The 16,558-nt window shown below is 46.6% G+C and overlaps 1 protein-coding gene across 1 annotated transcript in view; it reads right to left on the reverse strand.

Moving 5' to 3' along the window:
• LOC147718325 (mitochondrial ornithine transporter 1-like) overlaps nt 1–16,558 on the reverse strand; it is a 167,654-nt gene that overhangs the window by 120,247 nt on the left and 30,849 nt on the right. The window contains exon 4 of the mRNA XM_086966698.1: nt 465–605. Coding sequence (XP_086822824.1) covers nt 465–605 — 141 coding nt within the window. The remainder of the gene's footprint in view (nt 1–464; nt 606–16,558) is intronic.

Below are 16,558 nucleotides of genomic sequence, written 5' to 3' on the forward strand. Positions count from 1 at the left end.
GTTTCAAGCAGCTGCTGCTCATCCAGGATGCGAAGTCCTTCTTGCCTTTTGGGAAGTGGAGTCTGGTGGTGATGGGATCCTTGGTGAGGGAGAGGACGAGCTGGGTATTGTTGGTATAGGAAACTATGCTGAGTCTGTGCTGACTAACGACGGCAGCAAGGGAGGCCATGCAAGCAACCACCCAATATGTTTGAAGATGTGGATTAAGGCTATATAGGTATCCTGTTGATAAATAAAAAAAACTCTTGAATGTACATCTCCTGTAAGGTATTAGTGAACTAGGTAAACCTCACTAAACCAGGTCAAGTCACCTTTATTTGTGAAATTTGTGAAACACCCACAATTCCTACACATACTTTGGCCCAAACATATACACCCATTATCACACCTTCAATGTCAGAGCTCCAAGCACACTCTCTAACACATTACACTACAACCACACTAAAATAACTAGGACAGCTCACCTCTGAAACGATATCTCAGTCTTCCCTGAGAGTTTCATCTCATGCAAGGCTTGCAGGCGGCACTTCACTAACTCGGTGGGACACAGCACCATGGAGGAGAAGATGGAGGAAATGGAGCCAGCTGTAGCATTGTGCATGTCACTGAAGAGAAAAAGCACACAGCTGATTGGACACATGAAATGAGATGTGGGTGCAAGCATTGAACTGACCATTCCCTGGCCATTGCCCAAGCTAATTTCTGACACATTAGCAAGCTCCAAAAACACACCAGTTGTTAATGTATATAATATACATTGTAACAATCACATATATTCAGTTATATATTAAATACACACAATTATGTAGAGGTCTGGCATACAATGAACACAAAATATCCAATGGGGGGGTGGATCACTTCTACTGCGTAACTGGGGTTTTAGCAAATTTCGTGTGGGTGATTCCTAAAAAATCCCCCTACGCACGGAACAGATTTTAATACTAACTCTAAACCCACAACTAATAAAGGAATTTTTTTCAATCTGGATATACGAGTTTTTTTACAAAGAAACCATTTGTGAGACTCACCACAAAACCCCCTGAATTACTGATCACTACTGCTCTAACCAGGGGATACCTCCAGGTGGAGGAAGCATAACCACTAACCCTATGATGATGCGGTCACGTCCCTAACGTGTAAGGCTGAGAAATCAAGATATACCGCCACTACAGGCCTCCGTACGTGAATGAGGGGTTTTTATCGGTACAGTGCGCAAAATTTGCTAAAACCCCAGTTAGGCAGAACAAGTGATCCACCCCCCATTTGATATTTTGTTACATGAATCAGGAAGCTGTGTAGATCACGTTTTCTTCCTTCTCCCTCTTTTTGATTTGGTAAATACAAAGAACGCAAACGGCTGTACTATGAAATACATTTCTATATGCAATGAGGTATACAATTGTACTATTTCGAATTATGGAATTCCTAAAGCACATAAGACCTATGGGGGCGCTTTATATGTCTGACAAATACAATGAGGTTTGCATATAGGACACATGATTGCATGCGGAATACACAGCTCCTGCACATCTCCCAGTACTTCATTGGAAATTAGGCGTCTACAATTCTTGTTAATAGGGTTCAAAGATTTGTATTCTTTGCATAGTTCAACGACCTGCAGAAAACTGAATTTCTCTACAATGACACAGAGAGCAAAATCGGCAAGTGAACATGCATTTATTCACGGAATATGGCTGAATGAAGCTTTAAGATGACAATACAAAACCATCTAGTCTTCTTAAATCGTTAACAAATTCCCTTCACCCCACCATACCTCTTTATTTTATATATGTAAAGAGACACAATCCCAATTGCTGTATATCACCTTAAAAAGAGCAATATATGAATGACATAGCATTAAGAACTACAACAACTATTTACACCATCAAACAATTCGGCAATAGGACAAGATGCCAAGTATCTAACCACAACAGAAATAAGATTAGGAAAGATCCGATTTCAGGGTTTTCCAACAGATTGAAAACGGTTTCATAAAGTCCTCTCAGTGCAGGTTTCACTTTATAGGGTCCACAGAGGTCAAGTCTCACATCAAAGTTTTCAGTTTTCTAGCTTGAGAGAATTCCAGGATCAGTCAATCTCAGTGCCACAAACACTGGAAGCCACCATCGGTGGGGCATTTGATGTGATCTTCTCAAAGTGAAGACCCTTATAGGTGATGTACGAAGAGCCACAGAAAGCCGTCTAGCGTGAACCAGAGGTGCAATAGGAGTTTCTCACCCCTCACCAGAGATAGGAGCTAAACAGAAGAGCAATATCATCATTTACAGAGTGGGTTTAGGACAAGCTGCCAAGATAGCACCAGCCCAGTCAACGTGTGATAACGCATGCGACTATTCAACCATTCCAAGACTGTCCTTGGAAAACAGAAGCTTTGTCGTCTTAGGACGATTGAATCACTCAACAGTAACCTTTCAGACGATTACAAAATATTCAATTTCCAAGGCTCTTTTCTCCAATAGGTATTTGGTGCAAGGAGTTTACCAAGATGGGCCACTAAACAGTAAATTAAAAGTATCCTTTACAGTGTCCGGGATTTGATGTTGTAACTTATAAAGTTCGTTGTTTAAGGAGAGGTGCTCAAGGTTTCAAAAGCAGAGAGCCTGGATGCTGGTGCAGTGAGAGGGTATTTGAAGTATCTGCTGTGAGTAATGGTGACACTGCGCGGAGACCCATACACTAACTGGATAACCAAGCTGCACTCCAAGGGTAACGGGGACAAGCAGTCATGGCCAACTCTAGAAAGTGGTAGAATTCAGACATCAGATTACATCCAATAACTCAGCAAACAGTCAGTACAACATCTTCTAAAAAGAATAGGAGCTTCATTTATACATGGGCATGTAGCAAAGTTTAAGTAAGACCACCACAAAAACAGAAGATCCTAACATCTTCCAGGGGTGAAAAACGAGCTCACACACACAATTACAGCCCTGTAAGGCAAGGTGCTACAATACAATAAAAAGTGTTCCAATGTGAATATTATCCTATGGGAAAACAATTCAGATGAGTTTTAGATCACAGTTCTATTTTTACATCGGGGGTTTCAACACTGTGTATAGGGTGAAGGTGTCAGACTGTATGCAGCAATGTATCAGGCTTACTATGATCCTGTGTCTACCTTCTCTGGGGGCATGTATGGAAGGACAAATAACTCAAAGGGTTTGCATCCAGGCTGCTGAGAATTCGTAAAAATAGCAAAAACTCAAGTCGCCCATAATCTCACCACTCAGAAAGAAAATGATGTTTTCAGGGGGCTACAGGGCTCTTGATGAAGTATGAGAGTCCATTTGGGGCTACTAGGATCTGGCAGACTGTACTTGCCATGAACACAGGTCAGAGAAGACCATTTCCAAGACTAACCTGTCTAAATATTGTTAAAAGGCACAGGGCCACTGGTGCTGGAGATAGGCTAGTACATCAATCTACACAATTTTACAAAAGTAGGAAGGAAATACCAAACGTATTGTGCTTGTGCCTGTACCACGAAACTGTTAATTCGTAGTCAGGCTTTCGGCTGGCAGGAGTCACAGGACAGAGGATACCACTTGGTCCCATGCGATCAACTAGGATTTGTGATTCCAATTGCGATCTCTCTGGAATCAAAAGGACTAGGCAGTTTAAAACGGAATGGAAGCAGGTTGGCCAATCACAACCAATAGGACACTATTGTAACATCTAGGACGAACAATAAAACCCTCAGAGGACGACTGGTAAATGTATACACACTCACAAAAACAGAGAGGTGTGGGGGATTCTAATATAATGCAGGTTTGACTAGACTTCAGGTACTAGAATGCGCTATAGTACCTACTATCTTTTGTATTCAAACAATTAGGGCCTCACCTAAATACAACTGCATCCATATGAAAGACCAACAAAGTAGGGACTGCTGGTCATTAATACTCCCCGGGATATGTCCAATAACATTAGTCCTTAGGTCAAGACGCGTACTTCTTCAATATAAAATCACACAGGACCACATACAGTTCACCCAAGAAAAGGTGTGAAAAGTAGAGCGAGTACTTCACGGTAGAACAACCTCTCTAGCTATCTGGACAGTCAGGTGTTTTGACTCCAGGATCTTTTACTCAAGACCGCCTCGATAACGGCATCAGTCAGATGGGCTACACACGTTGTGTGCCTCTCCACACCATGCAGTATAGATTCCTAATCACTTACGTAAGATTGCAGCAACAGGGATTTCTCTAGAGTCCAAGGCCTGGCCTGTTGTAGTCCTTTTGGAAGCTTTGATTGAAGGAGCAGAGGACTGAAGCAATGTTGGTGAACGTGATGTGGGTTATACGTTAGGCAGTATTTTGGGAAAATTCCTGCATTTACTTTTAAACAATACATTCTATGGCTCCACTGTGAGTGATATTTTCTAGTGGGGTACTGGAAAGATGTGCTAGCATTTTTTAGAGAATGGTGGTTTTAAACTGGTTTAGTGCTATTTATACTTTGGTTTCCCCTTCTCCTTGCTACGGTTGGGACAGTCATTTTCCTCTGTGGGCTACTCCATTTAAAGGTGCGTTTAACTGGTGTAGGGGGGGGGGGGGGGTAGGGGGGGGGATCCTTTTGACCTGCATGGGCTATGTGAAATGGCGAGGGGAAGTGGATGTTTGATTTTTAGGTTGATGTGTCAGTTGACACATGCGTGTCTCTCGGGGCCCTGCATGTGCCATGCAGTAAGATTTTCTCTAATGGTGTTGGGGTGTTGTGTTACGCCCTCCTTCTGGAAGATTTGGGGATTTTGGGCTGATTTGTGCAGGTTCTGTTGGGCGTTTACCTTTGGTTTGGGTGATGCTGCTTCTAACACAGCATATCAGAGGTAGGGGGGGTTGGTGTTTGTGCCCTCATACAGTACTGCAGGGGAATGGCTGGAATCGTGCTCGTTTCCTTTGTTTTCGCTGAGAGTTCTGATGTGCCATTTGGACGTATGTGCTTAGCCCGATGTGGGTAACGCCAATGGACTTGATGGATTTTTCCCTATAGACTGGGTTCATGTGGTCGCTGAGAAGCTGTTTTGTGGCCCGTGTGATTTGGATGTGGCCATGACCGAAATTGGACCTATTGCTTCCTTGAACGATGTTTCATGAGGCCTTGTGTATTCTACTGGACTAGCGGGGTTAGGTGGTAAGCCTATCCATGCACCTTGTGCGGGGATCTGCGATGGTCATCTATGGAAAACCTTTCCCCCCCTGTCATTCTCCTCTTCCTCAGATCTGGGATGCTTTTGGGTCTGCTGCCCTCGGAAGGAATCAGGGGCTTTTTATACAGTGTCACGCTACTCCTGCTGCTTTGGAGGAGCATGATCCAATGATCAAATTTTGGATGTGTTTTGAGGCATTATAATAATAATAATAATAATAATAATAATAATAATAATAATAAGGGAAATTTATAAAGCGCATGGTTACGCTAAAAAGCGTGTCCCCGGGACAGAAGGAGGCAGAATGTCCTGCTTTCGATGGGAGACAGGTGCACGGCTTGGACTTGTGCTGTGAGTAATGAACTGAGACAGCTGATTGCCCGGGTGAATTTCTATAATAGCATGGTGCCAAATTTGTGCATGGATTAAGGAGTTCTACAAGTCACCTAAGTGCACAGACAACCTAGCTTACAATACTGGAGCGTTATCTTGTTTTGGAACCAAAACGGGGGCCATTTGCTGGAGACCTGAAAATGTTGAAGAATGAATAGGGTCTTTTCGATATGGGGCGTGCCCTAGTGACTTGGGCGAAGGGACCTGGGCGCCTGCTTTTATGAACCAGTTGGGGCCGCCCTGCTCCCTCGTCAGACTGTCTTCCCCTTTGGGGAGTGGTCAGCCAACCCCACCCCGGGAGATCAACAGCAATGGGAGGCCAGGGGTGCTGTGTGTGCCTCCACACTGCTTTGAAGGGCACATTTGGTGCTCTCCTTGCATAAACCAGTTTGCCCCAGTCCAAGAGCCCTTGGCTCCCGCTCTGGCACGAATGTCACACAAGGGGCAGGGGAGTGACTGGTCAGTCCACCAGAGTATCGTCCCTGACTCCCCTGAAAGGTGGGTCACTGCAGTAGCGGTCCAACCCTCTTTCTGGTTTACTTAAGGTGCTCCCCTGAGAGTGGGACACTTGATTAGTCTCGACAAGGATTCTGCTGCAAGACCCGTCTTCAGGATCCTCCACAAGACTCTTCTACTGCTGGACACTAGACTCCGCTGTTGGACTAGGACAGACTCAAGACAAGACTGCTTCTGGTAAGAAGGCTCCTACTGAAACTTTGTCTCCATGCTTTGTAACCATCCTGCAACATCTGTGCATCCTCCAGAGTCACAAGGACTCTGCATGCATTAAGGACAGGTGGAAAGAATCTTACTTGGAGTGAAGGAGTGTTTCCCCTGCAGCTGCAGGCACCTCAACGGCTGGATCGTGGATCCTACTGTCCCACAGACTCTTCAAGGTTCTACAAGACAGGTTGTTATTTAGTGACTCTCCCGAGGCCTGATCTGTCACCTGTGCAATTTGGAGGACCATAATTCCTCGTGGAGCTGCTGGAACCAAACCCCTGTGCATCGGGGCTGTTTGCCATTACCAAGGCTTGATGGTTTTCCAGTCCGGAAGTCTCCAAGCTCCAAGAAGCCCAGCTTAAGCATCACTCTGCTAAAAAAGTGAAGCCCTCACTGCATCTCCTGCGACATGGGCCTCCATCTTCGCTGTGCTGCTAAGGTCTCCCTGTGACTCCCTGTGCCTGATGCCAGAGGGTCCCTTCGGGGTCTTCCTTAGATTCCTGTTGGCTCTCCTGCTTGCTGAGGTCCAGCAGGTGAGTTCCCTGGTCCTCCTTTCTGTAACTCTTCCTGCAACGTGTCTGCTGCATTTGCCAAGGCTTGTTGGTGGTCCTGCTGGCCACTGACCCTCCTGCAGTTCATTGACTGTTGTGGGACAGCTCATGGACGGCTCCTGTGCTCCTCCATTATTGTATGGTCTCCACAGCTGCAACTTGAAGACATCCATCCTACCGTGAAGAACCCCCAAGAAGGGTGGGCATTGTGCTCCTGCACCTACTGGATGACTCGGGTGCCTTGGACTCTGTCTCCTCTCAGGTGTTCCTCATCCGGAATCCACATCTGGGTTCCTCCAACCTGGTCCACAGGTCACAATATCGGCTAGACATTTGAAGATCCCCATGGACTTCAATGGATGGTTTCAACACCACTTCACACCTATGCACTAAGGCTCCCTGGGAAAGGTAACCTGCTTCTCTGGGTATCCACGGGTGGGGTTGCTCTCCAACCTCCCTGATTCCAAAGGGTTTCCTCGCGGGCCTCCGGGAAGGGTCATGAATCCTGAAAATCCTAACCACAACTTCCCCATGTTATCTTATGGACACTGACCCGGGGAATCAGCTGTGCACCGGACGCCTAGGGACACCTATTTAATTACCTTTGGTGGTTCTGCCCTTACCCTGCCTTCAGAATCTTGGGTAGTAGTCTTGGTTAGGTACCCCTTCTGCATTCCACCAACTTAGTATATAGTTGCCACTCCCAACCCCACAGGGGGCCCTGTGTTTGTGTTTACTTACCTGTTTTGCTGATGTGTTTGTTGTGTATAGGAGATAAACCAAAGTAGTTTAGTGACTGGCGGCGTAATAAATAGTACCAATTTTTCTAACACTAGTGTGGTTCTTTTCTGTGTGACTCACTGACTGACTTGTATTGGAAATGCACCAACTTTACACCCTCCTGGACAAGCCTTAGCTGCTATCCACAGATACCCCTTGAGAGCTTAGGTTATCAGGGACCTCTTACACTATCACCAAGGTTTTCCTTGACTCGATAGAAGGAATATCACCAATAGGTGTACACCATATACTGAGCCAGCCTCCTTCAGTCTTTGATATAGGGGCTGATCCTTCCCACAAGCATGACCTTGCCACCCTTGTATCCACCAGAAAGTGGAGTGAGTGCATATTTAACCCCTTCGGTTCTCGTGACGTGACCAGCTAGTCATGAGTCACGGTGGATTTGTGCTCATGACGACCTGGCATCGTCATAACGGCGCAGCTCCGCCCACGTGCGATTAATTCCCCAGCATGTGCGGGCAAATTAATCAGTGGGCGGGGTCGTGACGAGACCAGGCCGTCATGAGCACAGCTCCACCGTGACTCATGACGTCCTGGTCTCGTCACGAGCACCGCGGCGCTGCGCTCATCCCCCAGCACCACCCCTGCACCGTCGGGGAATTATCCCCGCAGGGAAGGGGTTAAGTACCTTGGTGGCCTTTGGCGTGGGCTCCCAGTCTTCTCCCTGGGTTGGCAGGCTCTAGCCCTCTTCTTTTCCCCTCGCTATTTGATTCTGAAGAGCTAGCTCTGGAGTCATGTATGTTGCATTTTGGGACCACCCTGTGGTTGGCCTATAGTTTTAACGGAGCCAATCTCATGGCCCTCTCTTAGTCCATATGTCTAGTCTGAATGTAAGTTCTTCTATGATGTTGGGATTGAATGTTCCCCCCCTCAGGCCAGGGGAATGTGTTCCCTTTGGTATGGAAGTCTCATTCGCTGCAGTGGTTACTCTAGTTTCCGAGCCTGTGTGGGGAACCTAGCTGGTATTTGGTCTAGTGGAATCTCCATGATGGATTAGGGAACTTGTTTAGGATTTTTACTAACTTTTGATTGTCTCGAGATTTTTAAAAAATTGCAAATTCTGCTCGGATTGTGGGAACATTATGTACACGGGATTGTACCGAAAATAATCTACTGGTTATGAACACTCTAAAAATTGGAGAAAAAAAACATTTAACAATTTGACAAATACAAATGCAATGAAATAACCTGTAACAAAGTGCAATGGCTAGCTCAGAACAAGTTGATTTTTAGCAGTGAATTGGCAAATATGGAATTCTGATTTGTGGAATAATAGTTGCTTTATAAAATCGAACTCACTAACATGACATAACATTTAACCATGAAGCACAACTGCAAATTTGTATTATCACCACAACATCAACAATGCGTAAATGGAAAATCTATTAAATACGAGAAGAGGAAAGGACGGCAGAAAAAAAAAAAAGTATTTTGTACAAAAAACCTTCTTTCTCCTACCGCATACAGCCTGAGGAGAGGAGATGCTCTGCGTAATACACAGAGCTAAGTGAGCCCGACAGTTGGTCAAAATCGGCTCAGTGGACAAAAATAGCAACGATTTGTGCGGAGAAAAGGGAATACTCCGACAATTATTATCCTCCTGGTCAGACAGCTACACCTTATTCACCAAGGTGCAAATTTTCCCTAACGGCCGAATTATATGGTTATCACACAAGGGGAAGTGCATACCATCTGCCTGATGCCCAGAGGTCCAAGCGAAAAAAATCCACCTCTATTTTTTGACACTGCCAGTGTTAAGAGACCAGCAGTCCCTAAGAAAACTCCTTTAACTAAAAAATAAGATCATGGTGGTGACCCTATATAACACACCAAGGGCCTAAGTGTACAAGCTGTGTCCTGAGCAACGTTTCAAGTGGAATAAATAAGTGTCCCCATATAACACACCAAATGTCCGGGGTGTACCAGTTATTTTACGCTCAAAGGTTCAAGCAAAATAACTGTAGCTACCTTAACCTTCTCCAGCATGCAGACTAAAGAAAGAGTAAAAGTGATTACGTGCCACATTCTGGGACTAAGGATCAGATGCAGTCTCTTACTCTGTGATGGCAGCCTCCAAACAGACCTCTGCCCGGTGGATTCAGCACAAGTTTTAATCAATGATGGCATCTGCTCACCAATCTTACTGCGCAGATGTGAATCTGTTCGGGCAGGGGTCCTTGTCCTTCAGCGGCAGTCGAGCAGGAATGTTTGCTTGCCAAAACGTTGCTGGGATATGAATTTACCTTAAAAAATTAAGACAAGAGGCGTTTGACCAAACAAGTTGGTTTAATTAAGCGCAGTGGCCAGGAGAGTAAGGACAAAGTAGAGCCTGAAGAAAGTCTCATTTTATAAACGTTTTGGCAGATCATTTATACCGTTTGTAAGGTACAATAAACCAATCTGGCATTACTGTTCTATTCATAAACAGCAAGTACAACCATTTGATAAGGGGTTACAAATGGCTCTCTACCTCGGGGAAAGGTAGTATGGGCCAATGTTTGTGTGTTCAGACGTCCAGCATGGGGAGCGTGTGATGACTACCTGTGGTGTGTATGTTGTGTCCTGACTGGCTGAGTGTTAACTTTATGTGGCATCTATCTTTGTGGTATTTTGGGTACGCACGCCTTTGACCAAACGTGTTTTATTGGGGCCGATTTCCTCAGACCTATTTATGGTGTAGATGCCCATCTGTGGGATCGATCAGGGTTTTCCCTGGGTGTGCATTTGTCTTTGGGATCAATGTGATTCCACCTGTAACCTGTCAATCTGCTCACAGCATTTCAGAAGTGCAGAGACAGAATAGTTGGCACTCAGATTGGCACTTAATGTGTCCCCAAGGAAAGAAAGTTTGGTCATCCACATCTCAGGCTGTGAAAGCAGGCGTCACGTCCAGATCTGTTCAATTAGGTACGTCAGCCGGATGAGCCTGATCGTAATCCTCAGTTGCTTTTCTTACGGAGTTGTTAGGTGGTACCAGAGTAGTGGCATTCCCCAGTGCAGGGTACCTCCTGCACTGAGCAAGAGTGCAACACAAGTACAGGAAAGAAGAAGTCTAGAGCACGAGAGGCCTTGTCAGAGTAGAAATGGCCTTAAGGGTACCAGCAAGCAGTAGTTAGCCTAAGCCAATCCTAGAGTCGTCAGAACATGGTACCAGAATGCCTTGGAAAGGGGCCTCTTGGTCTAAACTACTAGTGGAACAGCACTCCCAAAGACACACAAGCTTCGCCCAACAGCAGGCCTACAAGCTTCACCCAGTTGCAAGCTAAAGTCTGTGCCCAGAGTGAGGTTTCACACAACGACTGAAATCTTGAAATCAAGTGAATGTTTTATCCCAAGGAGTCACTTTCTTAGCCAATGAACACTAGTTGCCCCAGGCCCGATAACTTATTGGAGGGAAAAGATGTTTGGCCAACCATTTATTTTCATCCTTTCAGAGGTCACAAGCACAAACGGCATTTAGCACAGACAGCAAATATATATTTCCAAAGAAAGACTCAGGAGGAAGGAGGCACATAAACTGAACCCACAGCATTGTGGCCTAAACGGTTTGAAGTGTTGAAGAAAAGGAAAAGAGTATACCAAAAAAATGTTATAGTTAAGACAGGTGCGCCATAGTTCTAGTAGACAGCAAATGACAACGTCTGCACATACTTGCTGTAGAAGACTCTCCAGTGCTGCTGGTACTTATAGGCAGAAAATAGAAGCAAACGTACACACTCTATTCGAAAGAGGAGATGCACTGTAAGAAAGTTACCAAAATAGAAAGCTGCAAGCCTGGTGCAGTCTTCACTGCAGGGAGCAATAGTACAAAAAGTTTGAAAAATTGGCTAGAAAATGACAAATTGGATCACAGAGACCATGACTCCCCAAATGCACACTGCTACAAATAATTGCCCCCAGCTATTACGCTTGGAGTACAAGCAAAAGGATCACACCAGTGATAGTACAGCATTTACGGTGGAGGAATCCAGCAAGGAAAAAAAAATAAGATTAGGTTTTTTAACCATAACTGCTGATAGGTCTTAAAGTACTTTGACAATCCTCATCCACTACTCTTGCTGTGTTCAATTTCAGCCATCAACCTGCAGAGAAAGCCAAAAGAACATTACATCGCTGATGCCTCCCTGGAACCACAGGTCAGTGCACTGATGAGCAGCTTTCGCAGTTTAGAAAATTATGAACTATGCTCCCATTGCCATCTAGAAAATGCGCATTAGTAGACTGGTCTTAATTCTTGTCAAGACTACTGTAACACTTTATGCTATGGAATCTTATGTTATATTGATTTGTACAGCGCACTAATCACCCAAGAGGGTATCCAGGCACTTGGGCAGGTGTGTAGACTTGTGGTCCCCAAAGTTCTCTTCCAGGGGATCCTCATCAATAGTCATAAGCATTAGAATATTCCCACCCATGCGCGGGACCCCGGAAACAATATATTATATGTCCCCCACATATATATAGACATATATATATATAAATATATATATATAAAAATAAGCAATTGCAGCCAAATACAGCTGGAATATGCTGTGAAGAATTTCCACCATACAGTGTATTTTGCATTAGAAACATGAGAAACAACACCAATGCTTGTTTAGAAACTGTTTTAATGCTTAGAAAACAGTAGAAATTCTTATAACACACTGTAAGCATATACAGCTCCCAGGCTGCATTGCAAATACCCAGTCTAAAAAGACTGAAAAGCTAACTTGTAGCTGAATGTACTAAAACTGACGCCGTGCCTTTAAGGCACCTCTGCCCTTAGCTTCCCATCATGCCTCAGGGGTTACAGTTAGGTCAGTTGTTCTTTCCGGCTCCTTCAGGAAGGACCCTGGATTCACAGCTCCACACTTTTCTGCCTTTTTCAGTCAGAAAATCTTCTAAAGAACTATTTTTTGATTTACTTTGACTTTTAACATCAGGGTCAAGTAAATAACTGCTTAGCAGTCGATTTTTTGTGAGGTTTTCCTGTCAGGATGCCCTCATTATTTGATGATTGCCCTTCTTGTGGCCACAAGAAGGCAAAAACAGACTCTCATGAGGTCTGTATTTTATGCTTGTCAGAGGATCATGATCCTAAAGACTGTTCACATTGTAAAAATCTGTCTGACAGGACTCTTAAAGACAGAGAGAGGAACAGGCTCTATGGTCTGGCCCAGAGATCCATGAGAGGAAGATCTACAGAGAGGAAGAGTTCAAAGAGACCCAGAACTCCCTCTAAAGGCAAGTCAGAGTGTCCATCAACCTCAGCACCGGGCTCGGCGCTGAAAAAACAACATCTGATGGACAGTTCGAGAGAAAAAACTCCGTTGACGTCGGGACCGGCGTCGATGAGGAAGTCGTCGAAAAGAAGTTCGCCGACGACGAAGAAAGCTCCGCCGTCGTCAACTAGGCGACGATCGGCGTCGAGAGAAGCCACGAGATCACCGTCGACGAGAAGATCGACGTCAAGACTTAAATCACCTCCGCCGTCGTCAACCAGGCGACGATCGGCGCCGAGGCACAGATCACACCCGCCGTCATCTCAACGTCGACAGGCTTCTAAGAGTGTGACACCTCCGCCGACGTCTCCACGGAGGCGCTCGGCGTCGAGGAATAAGAGCCCCCTCGGACGCTCGCCGTCGAAGAAGGGATCATCATCAACGGCGCGTCGGCGCTCGACGTCGAGGATGTCCGATCCTCCGCCGTCTCCACATGTCAGGTCGACGTCGAGGGCATCGTCGACGACAGGACAACGTCGATTGACATCTCCGTCGCCGACAGACCAAGGTCGGTCGACTTCGAGACCTCGGTCGACGGCAGGGCAACGCCGTTCGACGTCGAGACCTCCGTCGAAGGCAGGACGACGCCGTTCGACGTCAAGGGAGAAGACTCCGTCGTCGGCTCATCATCGCCGATCGACGTCGAGGGACCACAGGTCAACGTCGAAGCATTCGACGTCAAAGGTTATCACTCCGTCGACGCTGCAGAGGCGTTCGACGTCGAGGGAAAGACTTTTGAGACGTCCTCCAACACCGGTGAGACGGAGATCTCCTTCAGTGCCTTCGACAGTCCTAGTGACACAATCTGCTTCTCACCATTCCTCCTTAAGTACCTCTGGTTCATCGAGGTCCTCTTCTAGGAGTAGGAGTCCGGTGCAAAAGACACCTCAGCGGCGGTATATCACACAGGCAAGACTCTCGCCAAGATGGTATGGTCCGTTGAGTAAATGGAAGGATTCTGGAGCAACGGAGAGACTACGAAGGTACTTGAGTCCAGACCACATGTCCCCTCTTCAGCAGCTGGCAGAAGAGGCAGACAGAGTCCTACCAGTCACCGCTCACGCTCACGAGAGAGGAGAGCGGACAGGTCGCATACCCCCAGGGTCTCCCGATCACCAAGGAGGGAGCAACCCAGATCTCGAACACCGAGAAGGGAGGTACGGACTGAGAGATCGAGATCTCCACGAAGGGAGCATCAGAGGGAATCACGTTCTCCTCGAAGGGAAGAACGACCTAGAAGATCACCAGTGAGGAAGGAGAAATCTCACCACAGGAGGAGGAGAACTCCATCATCCTCCTCTTCATCTAGATCTTCTAAAGGGGATTACTCTCCAACGCTGGCAGACAGCCCTCGCTCCAGAGCTTCCCCGCTTGACGACGTCAACACGTATCTGGACGTCTTGCAAAGGGGTGCTCACAAACATAATATAGAGATGGCTGTTCCAGAGGTGTCCACTACTGTGATTTTTGAGACCCTTCGTCGCAAATCATATACACGGCCTTTGCTCCCAATCAAAGAGGTTTTCCTCACGCCAGCAACGATCAGGGCGGTACCGGCACGTATCCAAAAGAAATATAAGCCGGCCGACTCGGATCCTATCTTTGTTAAGGGAGAGCCTGCGGCGGACTCAGTTATAGTAGCCTCAGCTAAGAAGAATCACACAGTCGCTCCTTCTTCTTCAGTTCCTCCTGACAAAGACAGCAAGACGCATGATTCTTGGGGACGCAGGGTATGCAGCACAGCAGCTTCATCCCTGAAGGTCTCTAGTGCATCAGCCCGTCTCGGAAGGTACGATAGAGCCCTATGGGACTCCATGGAACGATTCAAAGAGAAATTGCCCAAGGAGGACCAGAAGGACTTTGAGGAGACAGTGACGGAGGGCTGTTTGGTGGCGAACCAAATGATTAGTTCATCTGCAGATAACGCCCTTCTAGCAGGACATGCCTACTCACATGAGGTATGTGCGAGGAGATCTTCTTGGCTGCGTTTAACTGGTCTCAAACCAGATGCCCAGCAGCGCATCCTCAATCTGCCCTTCTCAGGATCTTCACTCTTCGGGGAGCATGCCGATCAGGAAATGACCCGCATGAAAACAGAATTGGACACAGTGAAGGCCGTTGGTCTGGAGAAAAAGAAAGAGCCGTTCAAGCGACGCTTCAAGACCAACAAGAACCGGGGAGGCCAACAGAGGGTTCAAACCCCTCAATGGTCTCAAAACAAGCCACAAGGGAAGGCGCAATACAGAGGAGGAAAATCGGGCAGAGGCGGACATCATCAGTCCTGTACCACGCCTAGAGGAGGCAAGGCCTGAGCAGTGGCTTCCTCTGGCGCCGTTACCCACTCCAGTGGGAGGGAGTGCTTCGCAACACCTGGCAGAGTGGGTCAGCATCACAAAAGATCGGTGGGTGCTGAATATACTGCGCAATGGATATGCGATATGTTTCCAGAAGAGACCACAACCAATTCCTCCAAAAAAGACTCGCTCGTACCATCTAAAACTCCTCAAAAGGGAGGTGAACGTCCTCTTAAAGAAAAACGCAATCGAAGAGGTACCCCCATCCCAAAGGGGGAGAGGAGTGTATTCAAGGTATTTTCTAGTCCCCAAAAGAGACCAAGAGGACAAGTTCAGACCGATTTTGGATCTTCGAACCCTCAACAAGGTGGTGGTCAAAGAGAAGTTTCGCATGCTGGCACTTCACCAGATATGTCCTCATCTACAAATTGGAGATTGGATGTGTTCGGTGGATTTACAGGACGCGTACTTCCACATTCCTATAACACCAGGTCATCGGAAGTACTTGAGATTTCTGGTAGGGAACAAGCATTACCAGTACAAAGTGCTTCCCTTCGGACTAAAATCCGTACCAAGGGTATTCACCAAGTGCATGGCAGTGGTAGCGGCATGTCTGCACAAACAAGGTCACTTTGTGTACCCATATCTAGACGACTGGCTCCTGAAGAGTCCGTCCCCTCGTCAAGCCACCAAAGACTGTCACCTGTGTCTTCAACAACTACACAGGCTCGGCCTCCAAGTGAACACAGAAAAATCGGTCCTGCAGCCCACGCAAGCTATCCACTATCTGGGAGCAGTTCTAGACACAAAGTTAGGAAGAGCGTTTCCTTCGCAGGAGAGACTATCTTCCATGGGGCAGAAATGCAGAAAGTTACTTCAGTTTCCTCGTCCAAAGGTGCGAGAAGTAGCGTCTCTATTGGGCTCCATGGCGTCCTGCATCTTCCTAATACCGAACGCCAGGTTGAGGATGCGACCTCTACAAGAGTCTGTGGAAGATTAGTGGGACCAAGCGACTGGAGATTGGGAGGATCGAATCATCCTATCTCAAGCAGCACTGACCTCAATACAGTGGTGGGCTCGCCCTCGGAATGTCCTGCAGGGAGTCCCTTTTCAGCAACCTCTTCCTTCGCTGTCTGTGGTAACGGACGCATCTCTAGAAGGCTGGGGTGCTCACATGGGTCATCTTCAGATTCAGGGTCGCTGGTCGACCAACCTTCAGACATACCACATCAACATGCTGGAACTTCGAGCAGTTCATCTGGCGCTCAAAGCATTCCTTCCAGCAATAACAACGGACAAAATCCTGGTTCAGACGGACAACACTACAACTATGTTCTATCTGAACAAGCAGGGAGGAACTCT

The sequence above is a fragment of the Lissotriton vulgaris genome, chromosome 4_1 (genome assembly GCF_964263255.1).
Source record: "Lissotriton vulgaris chromosome 4_1, aLisVul1.2, whole genome shotgun sequence".
Lineage (NCBI taxonomy): Eukaryota > Metazoa > Chordata > Amphibia > Caudata > Salamandridae > Lissotriton > Lissotriton vulgaris.